The sequence below is a fragment of the Ziziphus jujuba genome, chromosome 1, assembly GCF_031755915.1.
Source record: "Ziziphus jujuba cultivar Dongzao chromosome 1, ASM3175591v1".
Lineage (NCBI taxonomy): Eukaryota > Viridiplantae > Streptophyta > Magnoliopsida > Rosales > Rhamnaceae > Ziziphus > Ziziphus jujuba.
Window position 1 is genome coordinate 14,687,690 of NC_083379.1, and position 15,001 is coordinate 14,702,690.

At 32.3% G+C, this 15,001-nt stretch overlaps 2 protein-coding genes across 6 annotated transcripts; one reads left to right on the forward strand and one right to left on the reverse strand.

Annotated features, from left to right (window-relative positions):
- Positions 1 to 2,464: 2,464 nt before the first annotated feature.
- On the forward strand, positions 2,465 to 5,078 carry LOC107420974 (cinnamoyl-CoA reductase-like SNL6). Its single transcript, XM_016030080.4, has 6 exons — positions 2,465 to 2,852; positions 3,024 to 3,181; positions 3,347 to 3,535; positions 4,264 to 4,417; positions 4,553 to 4,745; positions 4,862 to 5,078. The coding sequence occupies exons 1-6, from the start codon at positions 2,735 to 2,737 to the stop codon at positions 4,944 to 4,946; spliced, it is 897 nt and encodes a 298-aa protein (XP_015885566.3). The 5' UTR covers positions 2,465 to 2,734; the 3' UTR covers positions 4,947 to 5,078.
- A 2,923-nt stretch (positions 5,079 to 8,001) lies between these two features.
- On the reverse strand, positions 8,002 to 14,046 carry LOC107419018 (uncharacterized). Of its 5 annotated transcripts, XR_007237831.2 has the most exons (9): positions 13,603 to 14,015; positions 13,325 to 13,449; positions 13,138 to 13,175; positions 12,318 to 12,428; positions 12,109 to 12,188; positions 11,738 to 11,774; positions 10,837 to 10,905; positions 10,020 to 10,061; positions 8,002 to 8,477 (listed from the first exon to the last, which is right to left on the reverse strand). XR_007237831.2 is itself a non-coding variant. In XM_016027737.4 (8 exons), exons 1-8 carry the CDS (start codon positions 13,912 to 13,914, stop codon positions 8,407 to 8,409), a joined length of 816 nt encoding a protein of 271 aa, XP_015883223.3. In that variant the 5' UTR covers positions 13,915 to 13,994; the 3' UTR covers positions 8,002 to 8,406. The 5 variants fall into 5 exon arrangements, 2 of the variants coding, with proteins under 2 accessions (XP_015883223.3, XP_024922287.3); XM_016027737.4 differs by lacking the exon at positions 10,837 to 10,905 and having other exon boundaries at positions 13,603 to 13,994; XM_025066519.3 differs by lacking the exons at positions 10,837 to 10,905; positions 11,738 to 11,774.
- Between the last annotated feature and the right edge of the window lie 955 nt (positions 14,047 to 15,001).

Genomic DNA, 15,001 nt, shown 5'->3' on the forward strand with positions numbered 1-15,001 from the left:
AAATTAGATGGTACCGGAACCATCAAGTTCTTTTTCATAGGGTAGCTGGATGGGATCTAATAGGTTTTGTAAGATAAGGTTTAATAATTCCGGGACCACTTAATTTTTGCTTTCTAAGTCGCTACGATACGTTGAATTTGGTACAAAGTCAATGTGGGAACTTAAATCAAGTAGGGTGTGTAGCATTTTAAGCCTTTCATCCATAGATGTGGTGATGTTTATTATTGGTTATCTGTTTTGGATCCTAAAATAATTTGTTGTTAGACGGAGAGAGAGACAACGACTCTCTGCTCCGGATTTATCAAGTTTATTCAATATCAATAAGTAGTTTGCCAATTAAATAATGCTATAAATGAATGTTGTTGTGCCTTGAATAGTTTTTCTTGCTAATTAATTCTTTGATACACTCCCTTGAGACATCATTTTCTTTTTTGGATTTTCATGCACCTTTTGACATTGACTCTGTTCTCACGCGGCATATTCTCGGAACCATAATTCTTTGGAGTTTACCAAAAAAATCAATTTTAGTTTTCAGGAAAAAGGGAAACTTCTCTAAGAAAAAACACTGCATTTCCCATTATCACCCGGGCATGACAATGAAATAATGGAAAAAATAAAAAAATAAAAAAAATCAAGCAGTCTTCAAACCATCCATTTTTATATTATTCTTTCACAAAATAATTGACGCATAGTAAAAATTTATTAATATAAATTTAAAATAGTTGATATAATTTAATATTTTAATTTTTTTAATTAAATTTTTATCACGTATCACAAAAAAATTTTGTGGAATGATAATAATTTAGAAATAAACTATGAAGACATTTTATCTCTGAAATGTTGGCTTCGTGTAGAGAAATGCAAACAAAAGACTCTATTTTAGTGCCACGGCATCACATGTCTTTGTCGTTTCAATTACTTTTTGGGTGTACAAATCAAATACCGTTTATGTTTCTTTTTGAAATTTCTGGAACAGCAATAGGATAAACATCTCTTATCCCCTACCGGTCGTTATGGGTCTTAATGCTTTCTGGGGCTGAATTCTGGGGTTTCACTTTCATGCTCTGTGATAGTTTTGAAACTTTTAGGAATTTCAATGCAAAATGTATACTTATTCTCAGAAAAAAAGTTAATAGAGCTAATCAATATTAATGCTCGAAAGCCCACTTTGTCTACCCAGTAAGTAAACATGCATACATGGATGTACTTGTACCCAGATTCATCTATGAACACTTAAATATGTGACAATTATTGGTCTAAAATTGTAATCTAATCTATATGGTTTTTGTAGAAAGATGATCAACTCCTAGGTTGGGACTAAGGAGCAATTAAAAATATTTATAAAAGCTTTTTGGGGTCGGAAGCTAATCTGTTGACCCCAAACCTCTAGATGATGCAGTTACAAGACATCAGCTTCTTTTTTATTTTTTATATTGCCCGGCTGCTCGTGGGTGATTTATTCACAGTAACAGTCCAATGATAAAACCTTTAAATTGTAAATCTAACCTTGGTAGTGCAATTAGACTATGGCTTAATTGATTTATTTAGATTCATTTCAAATCAATACATTTATTATTATTACTTTTTTATTTTTTTTTGTTAAATCGTTCTCAAGCTTTTTCCGAATCAAATTGATATTATTAAAATGTTCAGTTGCATAAATTCATATTATTATTGTTATTATTTTCTGTGATACAATTGCAAACCATTTCACAATCCAAGGCCCATCGCAAATATAATTGTAAGGTTTAAGGGCACCTGTCTTAGCCATTGAAAAATGTGGATCACGTAATCAACTATTCACCAAAGGGACGAGTGCTATTCATCTGATCATATAATCTCGACAAACAACTAAAATGTTATTAATTTAGTTTGTTTAAATACCTTTTGATTAAAAAAAATAAAAAATCTATACAAAAGGGTGAACCTATAATATTTCCGATTAATAATCACCAAATCATCTACTAATCCCATTTGTGTCGATAACCAATTATGAATTGATAAACATCATCTTCAACAGACTATGCATTTTGAACATTATCAAAAAAAAAAAAAATTACTATGCATTTTGTAATAAAAATTAATAATATAATAATAAACAAATTTTAACATGGCAGAAGTTGTGCTTGTATGCAAAAAAACACCATTTGATTACCCATCTAACCCCCAACAAATTCTCCTCTAACCAAAATCACGTTTTCTACCTACTTATTAAACCCAACTAGTTTTGAGGTTGAATATCTTCATAAGTTTAGCATTCATATCTATAAAATAAAATCGTTAGATTTTTATTACCCAAAAAAATAAAAATAAAAAGCGTTAGATTCTTTTAATAGATCCCCAAACTTTTGTGCTAACCAAAAAGCCTGTTACGTTTTGGACTTGTCATGTAAATTTTAACCGTTGAAACGTGCACGCGGAACGTCAGCAGCTTAGGAAAAACTACAATGAAATAAAATAAACAAAGAAAACAAAAACAAAAACGAAAAAAAGTAGCCCATGGAGGTTTAAAAGGCCAAGAAAAGGTCTGTTACAGGAACAAAAATGGTCTTCTTGGACAGAGTAGATGGAAACGTGTAAGAAAATAGTTCACCAACTCTTCTTGCATTAGAACCCCATCTCACCTTCAATTTCTCGCCTTTGCTTCTATATAGAGAAGAAGCTCATACACAAGTTGAGGATCCAGCACAACCAAAAAAAGGAATAGAAAAGAAAAAATCCCAGAAAAGCTCCAATGGACTATGAAAAGCCAGTTGTTTGTGTCCTTGATGCATCAACCTATGTGGGGTTTTGGATTCTTAAAGGTTTGCTAAGTAGAGGGTATTCTGTTCATGCAGCTATCCAAGACAATGGTATGCAATTTTTAACTTTAATTGGTTTCTTCTTTGAGAAATCTGCTGGGTTTTACTTTCTTCTTCTTCCTTTTTTTTTTTTTTTTTTTTTTTTACTTTTTTGTTTATTTCATTTGGGTTTTCTCATTTTTTTTTTTTTCAATGATTGTTTTTTTGGGTCTGTTGTTTCAGGAGAAACAGAGATAAAGAAGAAAATCAAGGACATGGAGAAAGTGGAGGAGAGATTGTCAGTGTTTACTGTGGATGTTATGGATTACCATTCAATTCTTTTGGCTTTGAAGGGCTGCTCTGCTTTGTTCTGCTGTTTAGATAGTCCAGATGCTTATGATGTAGGTTTTTTAACTCTGTTATTTTCTCCTTCTCTTCCTTTTCCTCTTTTACTGAACAAATTGTGCTGTGTGCATGCTTAAGTTGGTTGTTAATCACAGTAGTTATACTTATATCCATTATTTTTTGGAAATTGGTATTGACCTTTTTTTTAATAAATTTTTTAGGAAGTAATGGTGGATTTGGAGGTCAGAGGAGCTATTAATGTGGTTGAAGCATCTGCACAAACACAAAGTGTAGAGAAAATCATATTTACTTCTTCTTTAACTGCAGCAGTATGGAAAGAGAATATCAGTTCAGAGAAAGATGTAGATGAAAGGTCTTGGAGTAACAAGGAATTTTGCAGGAAAATGAAGGTTTGGCTATTCATAATTTTTTTTTTTTTAATTTTTTTTAGCTTCGTTCATTGTTCTTGTATTTACTTCCTTTAGCTACCATTTTTATCACCTTTCTTCTTCTTCTTCAACACACACCCCCCACCTCCCCACCGCGCCCCAACATACATATCCGCCCCCCCCCCCAAAAAAAAAAAAAAACAATGGGACCAATGCCAATGAGTCAGTATCAACATCACCAGTGGAAAAAAAAAAAAAGTTTAGAGCACTTTCCACATTTTCAATTACGTGATTTGCATAATGGTCACTTCGAAAAACCTTTACCCTGTTATGTTTTGGAAACCTCTACTTTTCCTTTATCTTCAAAAGGCATCCCTGTACAATAGTCTTTGCTCACCTTTTTGATAATATTCGAAGTGGAGGGGACACTGTCCTTAGTGGTGGACATTGCATTATTATTTCGGGGAAAAAAAAGAAAAAAATCAAAGAGAAAAATATGGTATCTATCCACTTCGTGTCTTTTATTTTGCAGAAAGTTCTGTATCTGCATCTAGTATGGCCCAAAAAATAAAATAAATATAAAATCAAAAACAAAAAAACAAAACCAGTGGTGTAAAAAAGCTTTCCCATGCCATTAGCTTTAACCTTGAGATTGGGTGTTAATAACATAGAATCCAAGTTGAGCAATTTTGGTGTTCCGTTGGATGGAAATTTGATTTCTGATTTCTCTTGTGTGTGTGTCTATACAGTTGTGGTATGCCCTATCTAAAACACAATCTGAGCAGGCTGCTTGGGCTTTAGCCATGGACCGCATGCTTAACATGGTATCCATAAATGCGGGACTAGTTGTTGGTCCTGGTGTTACTCAACAAAACCCTCTATCCACGATGTCATATCTTAATGGTAAACATACAATTACTATGCCTTCGATCACTTAAATCTTTTTTTCCCATTTTCTTCTCTCTTTTGTCTTCTTTCAATTGAAGCAGCAATCTCTAATTTCAATCTTTCTGGGGTCCAATAAACAACTTCTTACAGGAGCAGATCAGATGTATGAAAATGGGGTCCTAGCATTTGTTGATGTGAACTTTCTAGCTGATGTTCATGTTCGAGCTTTTGAGGATCGGTCCACATGTGGGCGATACTTCTGTTTCAATCAGACAGTAAACACAGAGGAAGAAGCTGTTAAGCTTGCTCAGAGCTTGAGCCCTTTAATATCCTTACCACCTAGGTAGAAAAATAATAATAATAACAATAATTAAACCCAAAATTCTCTTTGATTATAAAGTTTATTGGTAAAATAAGAGGCTGAACTGAATGTGTCATGCTTTGCTTTGATCTATACAGGTATGAATGCCAAGGGAGTGAGGTCTATGCTGAGAGGCTGAGAACCAAGAAATTAGACAAGCTTGTTGAGGGCACGGCTTATTAGTGGAAAGATGGATTTCCTTTTCTTTTAGTTTGCTCTATGTTATCAATTTATGTATATAATAATAAATAAACAATTATTATATATATCTATATATATATATATATATATATAATTGATGGTGGTTGGTTTGAAGACTAGGAGTGGTTAGATGAAATATTTCTTTTTTATCTATGATGGTTTTTCATGAGTTCAAATTTGCTCGTGAAGTAGCAAAAACCGAAACTCAATGATTTTGATGGTAGATGCTCTGATTCGTATTACTTGGTTGTGGTTTTGATCCTTACAATAGCATTGTTGGCCAAAGTGTCAGAATCAGAGATTTTGGACGCTTTAGGCTGGTTTCTGTGGCCCTTGTTATTTTCACGTGGGTGGTAAACTGAGTTGGCAAAGTGTCTCAAAAAGCAATAATGGATGCCATGAAAAAGCACAACAAAACAAACAAAAAATAAAAGCATCAATCATTTTCCAAGAAATATATATTTAAAAATTAATTACAGATCACATATGTACCAAAAAAATAATAATAATAATAAGAAGATCACATGGCAATGATCGATGCGCCAAAAAACCACGTTTTACTTGAGATCTAAAATAAGAGCCATACACTACACGAGTTTAGGGGCTTAGAGCATGTGCTCCTTGATGATTCAGTCCCATTACTTGCAACAATCCCACATCAAGAATGGGTGGGAAATAGGTCGGAAATCTTTCGAATATATATATATATATATATATAGGAAAAGAGTTGAGTTTCAATTGATTTTATGAATAAAAATGTGAGATAATATATGATCTAAATGAGATTTGAGTTTTTCAGCAAAAGAAAAAAAATATATATATTAAGTATGATAACTTATTCGTACACTAGAGAGAATAGGAGATTAAATCCGTCCATCCATCCAAAAACTCTTATCCTTTGCTGACTTCCATTCCACAGTACTCCCGTTTAAAATGAAAAGGTTTTTTTTTTTTTAATTATTTCATTTAGACTTTACATTTTAAAAAAATTATTTATTTATTTTTATTTCTTTAAATCTATTATAACAGACTTCATTTATCTCTTTTTATTTTTTTAAATCTATTATAATAGACTTATATATCCGTTTTTATCTTTTTTTTTAGTTAATTTTAATAATTAAATATTAAAAATTATACTTTTACAATATTATTTAATTATTTTTAACTTTTTTTGATATTTAACTGTTAATGTTAACTGATAAAAATTGACAAACAGATTTTTTTTTATAGATAAAGAAAATTAACGATGATTTTTTAAAAATACAGAATCTAAGTAAAATAATAATAAAAATGAAAGCGTGCAAATAAAATTTGCAACATCTAAAACATTGTAAATTTAGGAGATTTCTTTTTTTTTCTTTTTTTCTTTTTTTAAAAGAAAGTCTATATGTTTACTTTTAAGAAGTAGATAAAAATTCCCAAGGTTTCCGGATCCAAAAAAATAATAATAATAATAAAATAAAATAAAAAGACCTTTTACTTTTACAGGTTAAATAAGAGGGAAAAAAAATGAGAAGTTTTAATTAGTTAAAAAAATCTGAGATGCTTTACTTTTAAGTAGTAAATAAAGAAAAAAAACATATTAATTAGTTTGGATTTGTTCTTGGATCGCATAAGGACCTTTACGTAAAGCCACTTTACATGCTAATCCATGTTATTCTAATCTATGTCATTCATGCCAGTTGCTGTATAAGAAAAATAAATTTTAATCAAATTTAAAAAGCATCAAATTAATCATTAAGAGTAAAAAAAAAAAAAAATTATATTATTTAGATGATGTAAAATATCACATAAAATATTATTATCATAAAGAAAGGTTTTTTTTCGTAATATCAAATCGTTAATTATTAAACAAAGAGAATAGCGCCAGTTGATTTGCATCTTTGTATATATGCTATGAGAGCATAGATTCTAGTAATGGGAAACAGTGTTTAAGATAATTTGTAATTTCAAAAAAAAAAATCCTTAATTATTATGTTTCAAAAAAAAAAAACCTTAATTATTATAAAAATAATTAGAAATGAGAAAATTCAAACTTAAACTATATCTAGATAATATAGGTTGGTACATAAAATTTCATTACAATTATATAATGTCATTACCATAAGATGGAATTGTTACCGTATGAAATTCTACACTAATTATTGTTTGTACTCGTTCTTATCCTACTTTCCTGTTATGCCTCTTTGTTTATTTTTCATCACAAATATTAATAACTTTTCCTTTTTTCTTTTTTCTTTTTTTTAAAATATTACTAACGTTTTTTTTTTTTTTAATCTTAAATATTACTAACTCTTCCCAACTCCAAATCCATGATGGATGAACAACACCCCACTTTACAAAAGCTATGTCCCAATACTTGTAATGGCAAAAATTACTTTAGTCAAAATTGTATTGCCGCATATGATGCTTAGCACCAAGTTCTAAGACCACTAATTTATCCACTACATCATCTTTATATCATATAATGCAAACAAAACATATTTCACATCAGAATTAAATTCATATAATGCAAATTAGAGATTTACAATGTTATTTTTGAAAGACACTCATTATATTAAGCATAAGATAAGAACCCGTTTCGTTGAATTTTGACTAAACTTGTTAAAGTTACATTATTAAATTCACTGAAACAAGTATAATCTGTCAAATCCTCTTAAACCACAATCAAATATTATTAATCATTCATATAATAAGAAAGATGTCCCTGCAATACAAACTGGAAAACAGCAAAATATTATAAACTAATAGAAGAGAGAAAAAATAATAATAATAATAAGATGTGAACATTTTCAAAAATTTTAACTTTTTATGAAAACACATGAGAAATTAATTCCGTGTATTTTTTTCCTATTCATAATATATGAACTCCAAACAAAGCATTAGTGTGATAGGAATGGAATATCATAGTGTCCTATGACTCAATTTTAGCCACCCCTCAGCGTCACCTGGTGTAACAACTAAATTGGAGTTTGAACATGACATAATTTATAAAAGTAATACTGCTCTCACTAATTTGATAGATAAAAAAAAGATGTTAAAGTAAAGACAATTAACATATAATCAGCTAAAAACAATTCACAATGGCTACGCATTACAAAGGTTTGTAATATCTGAGTATTAAAGTTTATTAGAGATCAACCACCTCTGATCCGTTAGGTACAACGAAAACTAAACAACCTATTAATGTTTTTTTTTTTTTTTTTTTCCAATCAATCTTGATTTTGAAATTTTGGTTAAGAGCAATTTCATTGGTAAGTGACTGCGATGAACGAGCAGAGTGTAGTTACGGTTTATTCTTTCACTACTGCACTCACACCACAATAGTGCTGCCACCACTGCTACCACCTTCAACTCCAGATCATCTGCAGCACCACCACCACTACATTGCAAAGCAGTCAGGATGATTAAATCTTGAGGAAAGAGAAACTACAGACACAAGTTAGTTCTTTTTTTGTCTTCTTGATGCTATCTCTGAGGCCCATGCTTTGCCTGTTTCTGTCTGGAACTTCCCTGCAGGGAGGTTTATAACTGTTCAGGCTGTGCTACACATTAGCCGGAAAAGAAAAATAAGCAAAAGCTAAAGCATCTTCCAAGGTAGTTCTCACTGCCATGGCAGAATTTTTTTAATTCTTGCATTCCCTTGATGAGATTGCAATTTCCCCTTCTAGAGTGTAAGTCTAAAGGATAATCAAAATGCAAATGGCACATTATCTCATGTCATGGAAACACATAACAGTTCTAATAGTTGAATACAACAATAAAATAGAGAAGGGGGGGGGGGGGGGGGGGGGGAAACAAAATAACAACCAAAAAAAAAAAAAAAAAGAGACAAAAAAAAAAAAAAAAAACAAAAACAAAAACAAACGAACAAACAAACATATGGCATGGTGATACAGTCCTCATTTTGATTCTCTCGAGCAATGTATTCAGAAAGATGCTTTCCCTTTTTTTTTTTTTTTTTAAGCAATATAATACTCTATAACTGCATCAGACAGTAATATGCCCAAAACTTTTACTCTTTTTGATAAATGTAACATGGCCAAAAACTTTAAGAGATGGATTTGATAAGGAGCCACAGTGGGATATTTCCATCCACAACTTCAAAACCATGTGTTGGACCCACTTACTAGTTTTTTCCTTTTTCTTATCTTCTTCCTTGTATGGATGCTTAGCAGAATTAATTACACTAAACATGGGTGAGAGGATCTCAGGACTGTCAAATTACAACACAGGTACTAAATGTGTCTGCAACGAGTTTTGGCACAGAATCAATACCAAGTGACACCCACTTACTTTTAAGAACAATTCTCTCACTTTATAGAGAAGTGAAAGGGAGAGAACTCTGAGGAGCCTCCAATATTAGTTGAAGTAATGAAAAGAAGAAGGATGCTTCACGCTAGTAAGGAGAAACGCCCAAAGAGTATCACTCCCTACCATGATGTCTCTTCAATAAACAGGAGGTTCACCCTCACAATCGTAATAGTCAAAAACTAAAAAGCAAACTAAAATTCACAAATCCCTGGAAGGCAATGGTTTAAAACCTCTGCCTAGAAGTTCCTTAAAAGACCAACCAAGCTGTTAATCTTAGTTTCTAAACACAAGACCCAGTCTAAAATCTAGCAGAAAACTCTAGGAGCTAGTTAGAACAACACATTCAACGAACTATTATAACTCCTCTGCCATATTATTTCTCACCAAAAATCAAATAACTGAACATTAACAATAAATTCATCAGCGGCATTGAACAACCACCATATCAGGTGTCATCGGAAACAGAAATCTCCATTCTTGAGAAAAATAACATATTTCCATCAATTTGTCCCACATCTCATCAACACAAATATACATGGCTCACTAGCAAGTTTCTTCCAAGATGCTGAAATACTATGTTTGATATCAGCTAAGAGTATTGGTTCTTATTTTCTAGTTTATTCAGAGATTTGGTGTTAATTTCTCCACAATGTTTCGGTTGTTTAAAATGAGTTCAGCATACAGAGCCAAAAAAAGGAAAATAAAAGATGGAAGCATAAAAACATGTGTAAGGATATGTACCAGCAGTTGACCGGAAAAACTCATCCAAGTCCTTCCCTTGCTCTGCATAAAGCCAGAAAAAATTTCAGTACAAATCTTAATTCTCAGATTGGCAGAAGATTTAAAGACCATATTCATTGCTAGGTTTACATGAAATATGCAATACTTAGGACATCTAGTGCAGATTAATAACGTGATATCCTAATACAATGATTGCAGCATGTGCAAAAACAACAAAATAACTGAGCATTACCACAAAAAATGAGAGGGTTAGGAATATTCTTAAGCCATGAATAAGAAAATATAAATAAAATACCAAAAAAACAAATTAAATAAATAAATAACAAACTTAGGCTATAAGCATGAGACAGACAATTGTAATTATTTTATCAACTTGGTCTACAGCACTTTGTACTAGACTATTGCATTCTGCATATCTTGAACAACCAACAATAAGGAGTCCAATCAGGCAATGTCTTTCTAGTTCAATATATTAATTTTAGAACAATCTATAATCCTCATCACTCCATCAGCAATTGAAGAATTTCAAAAGAGACACATTAGCTAATTTTCCCCTTGACAAACCTTAAAGCAATCTCTCATGAGCTAATTTAAGCAAGAAGTTTACTGGCATAAAAGGGAGTGCAGTTTTTACATATATGAGTTCCACAGTAAATCTGGAACAGTTTCAGGTCCTCGACTAAAACACTCAAGCTAACAGACACACCACCAAATCTTTTAGCATAAAGAAGAAACAGTATTAGAGTTCCAAGCTAATCCAACTTTTTAAGATGGACATAAAGTTTTCAACCCATGTATTCTCAGAGACTAGTCATACCTCGAACAAAACATGACAGACACCATCAGCAGTAAATCATAAATACGTGCTTAGAGAATTTTAAAGCATCTGACACCAAAAGGCAACAATAGACGACTTAGTATTCCAGAAATTCAGCTGACAAGCTCAACCACTCAAGTACGTACACTCCAATCTAGAATGCATTCCATGAATCCCTCCCACAAAATCAAAATTCAATTAAAGCAAGGGATATTTTCTCATTTTTCATTTCCAGCAGACAGTCACACAGTAGCAAAGATTAAATTGATAAGATAAGCCAAAATATACACAAACAAGGAAGAACATTTCTGCAGTAAAGCTTTCTACTTAGAGTTCAAAAGGAACATAAAACAAAACCAAAATTTTGAAACCAGTACAAAGGCTAGCCTTTGGGCAAAATGAATCCTGTTCCATAGTTCAGGGATTTCTTAATAAAAACGATAGGGTGGTGACAAATATATGCTCAACCTTAATTGCCCCTTTAATAAATAGCGGCAAACATGACTTGAACAATAATAAGAGATACAAAATTGACGAACCAACCATAAAGAATCAAAACATTATAACACAGCTGAGTCGAAAAACCCTCAGTTAAAATTAAAATAAAATTTTGAAATGAATAGAGCATATTTGCATATATTGCAAGCATATCACGGCATCATTTATTGAATAGTGATGTAAAAAATTCTAAGGAGTACTTGTGCTTCAAAGCTTCTTGCAGTTTGTGGACAACAATGTCAAATATGTCAACAAACTATTGAATCCTCTCTTAAAAAAAAGACTAATTTTTCAGTGAGACTAGAATTTAAATGTAGCTCATAATACAATGGTATTTATTATATACATCCAATGATATCATATGGAGAAATTTTTTTCAGGGAGAAAAGAAAACTGTTCTAACCATTCTCATATTCTAGGGCTTGAAGTATCATCTCCACCTGGAAAGAACAAAGAAATTCTACCATCAAAATAAACAAACAAAGAGAATCCCTTAATTGACAATTATCCATCTGACTATCAAAATAACTAAAAGGAAAAGAAAAAACACATAAACCGCAGTCTAGAATATGGGTTTCCATAATAAGTAACTAATCCTCCTTGTGCATGGTACTACCCACTAAGACACAGACTAAAGAAAAAAAACAAAGAAAGAAAGAAACCGTTGGGTAGCTTTTGCCATATGATATTACATAATGGCGATTGAAACTGTATAAGAAGCAAATGTATGACAAAATAGAATCACTACACAAGAGAAATGAACTAAGAACATACCTTGTCAAAGTCCTTGACAAGTTTTGCTTCTGGTGAAGCATTCTCCTCATATTCCATCCACAAATCTCCTACTTCTTTAGCTGAAATTTACAAAATAAATAAAGCAACAAAAGGATGATAAACAGTTAACCACTCTCTAACAGAAAAATATCAATCTTACAACATTAATATTAATATAAATGCAAGCGATTCACAAGCAAATGGGATACCTCTTGACCCTCCACCAAGTAATTTGCACATGTGGTCTAGTGCTTCCTGTTCTCGTCGACTCTTCTCCTCCTTTGGGACCCCATCTGAAGGTGTTATGTCCCCAACAATGGCTATTCAAGGAATAAATGTCAAGAAACAATAGGACCCTTACGCAGGCAGACCTCGAAAAAAATCCCCTCAAACTTACTACTGGAACTAGCAAATATACTGGAAAGCATTCAAAGTCAAAGTAAATACAATACCTGCCATAGCTCATTGGCACTATATATGAAAAATTATATTATAAAAGAGACCTCTAGTGGCATTAAATAAATCTCCTTCAACATTTTATGGATCCAGCCATTTTCAACTTCGGGAAGTTGTTACATATCCAAGGAAACAAAGTGAGTGCACTCTCCTGGACAAAGTGGTCACGTCCAATGCTAAAAGGCTTGCCAAAATCATTACAGTGGAACAATGGGCTATCTAATAGGGAAACTTACATAGCAATTATAGAAATTACACTGAAGCACTTACATGGACAGCCATTGTTATTTCAAAGCTAAACTAGCAAAACATTATAGTTGTTAATTTTCCTCTTTTAAGCCAGTTAACCTCATTTTGTTTATTTACTTGGGCTGAGTATACAATTATCATCTTCTTAAGCCATTCATTTTAATGCCTGACAAAAATCACTTTCCTAATAGATTGAAAAACGCTATTGCAAGGGAAGATGTTATGAAATAATAGCACGGAAATTGTCCATTTATTTAACCTACGCTTAAACATTTCCATTATTCAAACTAAAAGTAGTGTAAAGAACAAAAATATTCTATTCACCTTCTGCAATATCATGAACAATTGCCATTTTTATACACCTGAAAATTATGAGGGAAAAAAATACACTCTCAGCAAACACCTCACGTTTCACTTCAATTAACAAATTCGAAAAAATAAATTTAAAAAAAAATGATAAGTACTAAGAGGTTAAAATGTTAAAAAAAAAAAAAAAAAAAAAAGCACTAACTTTTCACGATCGACACCGGGAATATCGGAAGATATGAGAGCCATTAATCCCATTCGATACATATGATCCGCTACTGATTCTGGATCAACAACATCTCTCCGCACCCATCCAGCTCTTTTCGTTGTCTGATTCCCAGTAAAACCAAAATGAAAACAGACAAACTCAAAAATTATCTTCCACTTTGCCGACATTTTCTCACCAACCAAACACAAAACTGAAAAAGTAGTATATAAAAAAATAAAAAAAAATGAAAAAAAAAGAATAACTCAAATTTCTACCTTAAGGCGGTGGCAGAGAGAGAGAAAATCAATGGCAGAGGAAGCAGAAGTAGAAGAAGTAGAAGAGGAAGCAGCAGCTCCATCGCCATTTGAAGAAGCAGTAGGTTTGGCACCGTCACAGCTGGTGAGCGACGAAGGGGACGATGATGAAGCATCCGTGGCCATTAGACGACGAAGCCTGAGTGAAGGACTGCGAAGTGTGAGGGATTTGAGCCTCTGCTGAGTCGAAGAAAACGAAGGCAGTAATAAAACCAAAGACGACGACGACGATTTACAGAGCAACAAGGCTCGGCTTCCTCCTGTGCCCATCATCTCCCTTTTTCTGCCTCAATTTTTCGCTCATTTTTTTATCGTGCTTTTAGAAAAGATGCGGTATATGCTGCTGATTCTGACTCGATTCTTGTGGTCGCATCAGCAACGTCCACCTCAGCTCGTGATGGGGTCTTTCTTGGTTTCGACGGTGTTGATCTGGTTGTGGGAAATTCGTGCGTTTGACTCGATACAGATTTCGGGTGAAAGTGTTCTCCTTTCAATGCTAAATCATGAATCATAACCGTCCAGTAGCCCCATTGACATCGAAATCAATGTGGGTTCCAATCTGACGGATAACAAAAGATGTCATGGACGGGAACAGTTTTGTGAGTGCAAATCACCTGGCAAATGTAGCAAAAAATAAATATAGGATAATATTTTCTAATAATATATATATATTTTGGTGTTAAACTATTAATAATCCCAAACCAACAACAATTAAACAAGAATTTCCCAGAATATAGTTAGCAACAAATATTAGATAATTTTTTAATAACCTCCTAATCTACATCTAAAATTTCTTTCCGCAATACTGCAGTAAGGATGAAAGGAATCAATATTTTCATGAATCCAATCCAAAATCATTCTTGAATCGATTTCTACTATAACCTTTTTAATATAAAAGCAGCTCCAAAACCTTAGCAAGAACACAATTGACAAGGCTCAAATCCACAACAAAACTAGCTTTCCACATTCCAAAACAATCTGTAATCCCTTCTGCCTACCCCACTAATTTGAGATCTTTATTTTATAAGCTACCGTCTGGATTAAGTTTCACCCAAGCATCTTTTGGAGTTGTCTAGTGAAACCAACCAACACCTTTAGTTGGTTGGCTAACATGTAATCAATTAACTATTCATACTTAGTTTATATTAATTTTTTAATTATTAAAACAGCAAAATATCATTTTATCACTTCAATATTTAAGTTAAGAATTATTGTTTTTTTGCTATTAAGTTGTTTAGAAGGGAGTCTTTTTAGTATATTAAAATAAATAATGCTAAGAGTACTAAGAAGGCTACCAGAATGTCCAACAAAATAATATATACGGTGACATACAATTATTTTACTGATTGATTGAAAAATT

What these genes read in the sequence shown, in the direction of transcription:
- LOC107420974 (XM_016030080.4), top strand. Translation starts at nt 2,735, where the DNA reads ATGGACTATGAAAAGCCAGTTGTTTGTGTCCTTGATGCATCAACCTAT. An exon ending in TGCAGCTATCCAAGACAATG is followed by an intron (nt 2,853 to 3,023) that starts GTATGCAATTTT and finishes CTGTTGTTTCAG; the next exon opens with GAGAAACAGAGATAAAGAAG. An exon ending in CACGATGTCATATCTTAATG is followed by an intron (nt 4,418 to 4,552) that starts GTAAACATACAA and finishes AACTTCTTACAG; the next exon opens with GAGCAGATCAGATGTATGAA.
- LOC107419018 (XM_016027737.4), bottom strand. Translation starts at nt 13,914, where the DNA reads ATGATGGGCACAGGAGGAAGCCGAGCCTTGTTGCTCTGTAAATCGTCG. An exon ending in TGTTCATGATATTGCAGAAG is followed by an intron (nt 12,429 to 13,137) that starts GTGAATAGAATA and finishes TTCCTTGAATAG; the next exon opens with CCATTGTTGGGGACATAACA. An exon ending in GTTTTTCCGGTCAACTGCTG is followed by an intron (nt 8,478 to 10,019) that starts GTACATATCCTT and finishes ACCTCCCTGCAG; the next exon opens with GGAAGTTCCAGACAGAAACA.